This window comes from Drosophila ficusphila, unplaced genomic scaffold (assembly GCF_018152265.1).
Source record: "Drosophila ficusphila isolate 14025-0441.05 unplaced genomic scaffold, ASM1815226v1 contig_313, whole genome shotgun sequence".
In the NCBI taxonomy this organism is placed as follows: domain Eukaryota; kingdom Metazoa; phylum Arthropoda; class Insecta; order Diptera; family Drosophilidae; genus Drosophila; species Drosophila ficusphila.
Genome location: NW_025064220.1, coordinates 168,532 through 173,216, shown reverse-complemented (window position 1 = coordinate 173,216; position 4,685 = coordinate 168,532). Strand labels below are relative to the sequence as shown.

The following is a 4,685-nucleotide window of genomic DNA, read 5'->3' as shown; positions in this document are numbered from 1 at the left end:
AGGAAAAACCTATTTTGGAACTGCAGGGTAAGTCAACTGCATACCAAAACACTGTACAGTGCGTATCTCGTGAGTTGCATGATTTTTGTATTAATTTTTGAATTTAAATTTAATTTTAAATTTTTTAACAGATTCATGTGAAGAAAGAATGATTTTATGCGAAGAAAGAATACTTTCCGCATTAAAAGGTATTAATTGCTATATATATGAATATATATAATCATTTCTAAATAAATTTATTTACCATTTCAGAACAAAACATCTATCTATAAGATAGATCTTTTGGGCGAGAAGCTGGCGGAGACCACCGCAGTTGTGAAGTTAAAGTTGAAAGCGGAAGAGAAGACGGTGGATACAGGGGTTCCCTTCCCCCTCAAGACGGAGGAAGACATAGAGCTCTTCGAGAGCGCTATGACACCTAAGCGGCGGGAGTTTTACGTAAGTTTTTTTATACTGTAAGAGTAAAGATTTTAACTTTTTATCATTACAGAAAGCAAAAATTACTAACTTCGCAAAGAAGGATAACTTCGCAAAAGTTTTGCGAAAAATCATTGATGATGGCTTGCTGCCAAATTTTAATTTGGACGGCACAAACATGAAAAAGAGGTTCAAAAACTTTACAAACCTCTTTTCTATTTTGAAAGGTAAACAAATGAACAATATTTTTTATTTATTTTAATAAATTATTCAAAGCAGCAATTTTAACTTTTTTTTTAATTTTTTTATATTTTCAGACGTCTCACAAGAGGTATTTCCCCTCGAGGATGGGGAAAAAGTAATAAGAAAAGCGATGCAAAACGTAAAAAACAGCATATGCAAAAAAAATAATAAGAATCATTTTAATTTAAATAATACTTTTTAATAATAATAATGTAATATAATAATAATAATAAAACAATAATAATAATGTAATATAATAATAATAATAAAATAATAATACCAATAAGAATAATAATAGTCATAAAAATAATATTTATAATTTAAAAAAAATGTTTAATAACTGTATTAAAAATGTGTTTTTTTTAGTCATTCCTCTTATGAAAATAGGTATGACTTTCCAAAAAAATGTATTGGGGAATTCATATAGGAAATTGTTTAAAAATTAACCGACGAATTCCGAAAGGGCATCCTCGGAAAAGCTTTCGAGGAAAACCCCGCTTCCACTTCCGCTACGAATTCCTCTATGCCTTATACGAATTTTTTCTATACAAAATTCGTATTCGGTGCTTCCTCGCGGATTTCTTATAGGAAAAACCTATTTTGGAACTGCAGGGTAAGTCAACTGCACACCAAAACACTGTACAGTGCGTTGACTACTGCACACCAATCTTGCTGTCCTCATTAACAGCTGTACAACTATGGAATGAGTGAGACTATTGTCAATCAAAACAGACGGGTAGTATTGTAGTACTCACTCACACCAAAATATACTGTGCAGAAAAAGAGTGTGCCCACTTTTCGAATAAGTGATTAATTTGTCGTTTTGGATGCATTTATGCAGAAGTCTATTACCTATGTCTGGCGGTTTATCCATTGTTGTTGGTTTTTATTGGCACGGCTGTTGAACTTGTGTTTTATGTGTTTGTTTTTTGCGAATTCTGTGTTTTGTTCATAAGAAGAAAAATTTTAAACTTAATCTAGCTAAGCCGTTCACACCCAAGATGTTAGCAGACCGTAATAAATTTACTTATTTACCATTACTTTAAGTGTTGCCAGTTTAACTTATTATAAGCTAGTTCTAGCATATTTAAAACTAGAAAAGCTTGTAAAATTTCCATGTAGCTTATAGCTTGAAATATAGCTTATTTTAAAATTCATCTAGCATATTCTAGTTTTATATGTACAGTAGAATCCGCTTATAACGACTTTCAAGGGACCGACGATTTTTCGTCGTTATACCCGGAAGACGCACTAAGCAGAAGGATTTAAGTGTATAAGTCTGTATAGGGACCAATCAAGCTATGGAGTTTTCGTCGCAAAAACCGGACGGGCACTATAAGCGGAGTCGTTATAACAGGATTCTACTGTATTTGCGACACCAACAGTTTGTTTTGTAACAAAAAATGCCATATGGCATGAAAATATCGCAGCTTGTTCTTTTTTTGCAGATGGTTATGTGCATTTCATATGATCGTGAATTTATAATAATTATATAAATTAATTATTATAATAATTTGGAGTTGTAAAATTAAATAAAGCGTTTGCTAAAATGCCAAAAGTGATAAATAAAAAAAAAAGTACATGATGCTCATAAAAAAAAAATGAAAAATATTTAAATGTCGATCAAGATGACGAAATCGATGTATTATTAACTAATTTAATTTAATAATAAAAAGGATTCATGATTTCTATAATTTGATTGTAGCTTGTTTTTTAGCTCTTTTTTTTAATTTAAGCTTATTCTAGCTTATTTTTTTTCAAAAATCTAGCTTATACGGGCGCTCATCACTTAGCAGCACTGATTAATTTTGAGAAAATGAACAACGCAAGTGTTTGGTCACACTGAAGACATCGGACACTATATAACCACGCCATTGTTGCGAATTTGTTCATTTGAAAGTGAACACGTGCAGGTCAAACATCTCGGTCAGTGTTTTATTTATTTATATCATTATTGTTCTCTTTTATTTTTTGTTTTGAATGAATAGATAATTTTCCCTTCATTATATTGTAGAGTTTATTGCACCATGGAATATATATAGTTTATCAAAGTATGTCTAAAAGCCTTTGCCTTTTCGGAACTAAATTAACAATATCAATATGGACGTAAGCTTGAAAAGTTTTCCACGCTGTTGCTCCTCGCTTTTTTAATTTCATCTTTCTCCCAAGGCACACCTAGTGCTTCGTGGATGGCTTCGGCAGTGTGGTATGGATGAGCGCCCGAGACTATTCTTAAACTCTTATTTTGAAGTCGCTGTATGCTTCTACGGTTTTAGTAGGTTGACGTACCCCATAGTTGGATTCCGAAGGTAGAGCGCCCGAGACTATTCTTAATGCCTTATTTTGAAGTCGCTGTATGCTTCTACGTTTGAATAAGTTGGCGTACCCCATAGTAGGATTCTGAAGATCCATATAGGTTTAACGATCGTATAGTAGACCAGTAACTTATGCCTGGTCTTTAATTTCGATCGCCTGCCTATCAGTCACCGGTACTGGTTCAGTCTTTTTCTGAACGTGGGCGTGCCAGGTTAATCGCCTGTCCAGGGTCATTTCAAGATACTTTGGGGTTGGATCAACCAGGATTGCAATTCTGATGAGGGTAACCGGTGGGCAGTTCTCTTGTCTTCAGGTATGAACGTAGTAGTGCGTAGTACGTTTGGGGCAAACTGTGACTTATCTTTAACAGAAGTTCTGGATGCCAAACTCGGTCAAAGGCCTTCTTGATGTCTAGTAGCACATCACAGCAGTATTTTTTCTCCTCGAAAGCATTCAGAATTGTGGTGACTCTGGGTTTGAGTGGGAGCGTTTGCAGCCAAACAGGTGATTTGTGATCAAACTATACTCGTCCGGCAGGGGCATTACTCTGCGCAAAAATATTCTTTCGAATATTTTGGAGAGTATTGCCAGTAGGCTAATCGGACGGTAAGAGGCGAGATTGGCTTCGGGCTTTCCGGGCTTGGGAATCAAAATTACTTCCGCTTTTTCCACGGGGACGGAAAGTGGCCTATTCGGAAGCATCTATTAAAGATGTTCTTGAGCAGCTGGATCAAAGTGATGGGAGGCGTTTTATGGCGATTGCCTTGATAGCGTCGATTCTAGGCGACTTGTTGTTTTTGAGCCCCTTGATTTCGGCTTCAACCTCCTCGACTGTGACCGGGTCGATTTCCACGATGTTCGTTTGGATGCATTTTGTAACACGCCGCAGATTATGTTGTTTATCCCCTGGTTCTATCTCGCTGAGGAACTCTTCGAACGCACTTCGCTTCAGTTCTTGAAGTCTCGCCTTCAGTTGTTTAGTTGCTCTATTGAAGGCTCTTTTATCCCGCTGTTTTCTGGAAATAAACCATGTTCTCCTGAGTCTTCGTTTTTCAGCGGCTAGTGCTGCGATTTCAGGCGACCATAGATGTAGGGTACTGTGGGGTGGTCCTGAAGTGCATGTAATTCTTCGTGCCGCATATGCGGCGGCGTTGTGCATCTCTCGCGTTAGTTTATATACTGCAGCGTCAATTTTTTTAGCAGAGGTAAAATCATATACGGGTCAATTTCATCCATCAACCAGCCTGTGTGTGCTTTGAAGTTAGAGCCCTTTCCGATCATCCTTGGTCGATTTTGTTTTTTCTGCACCGGAAGATTTATGAATAGCTCAACAGCGCTATGATCGGATATCGGATTTGCGTTCGAGTGGCAGTCGCACTTCACACATATCGCTTGCAGTCTTCAATATCGTTGGCTGTGTCCGTAGCCTTGACACCTGTAGCATTGGGAGATATCGTCGAATTTATGCGGGGGTTCCACCGTCACGACCGATCTGCAGAGCGTCTTAAAAGCTTCCTTGTTGTTAGCTGCTGGCTCAAGATTAATGAAGAAGAAGGGCAGTGGGTTCTTGCTTCGGTGTCCAATGGCATTACGTCCATCTCTGACAGTGCATATATCGGACCCCTTCGAACTTATTTTATGTGGCGTGTTCCACACTGAAGGGTTTACAACCACAGCATTCAAATGTACACACAAGTGCGCACATAATG

At 37.2% G+C, this 4,685-nt stretch overlaps 1 protein-coding gene across 1 annotated transcript; it reads left to right on the top strand.

Annotated features, from left to right (window-relative positions):
• Positions 1-252: 252 nt before the first annotated feature.
• On the top strand, positions 253-4,101 carry LOC108093287 (the record flags this gene model as incomplete). The annotated part of the gene is made up of 4 exons (XM_043207861.1): positions 253-438; positions 491-644; positions 735-775; positions 4,033-4,101. Coding segments are annotated over 4 exons (450 nt in total), but the record flags the coding sequence as incomplete, so codon positions are not given.
• Positions 4,102-4,685: the final 584 nt, after the last annotated feature.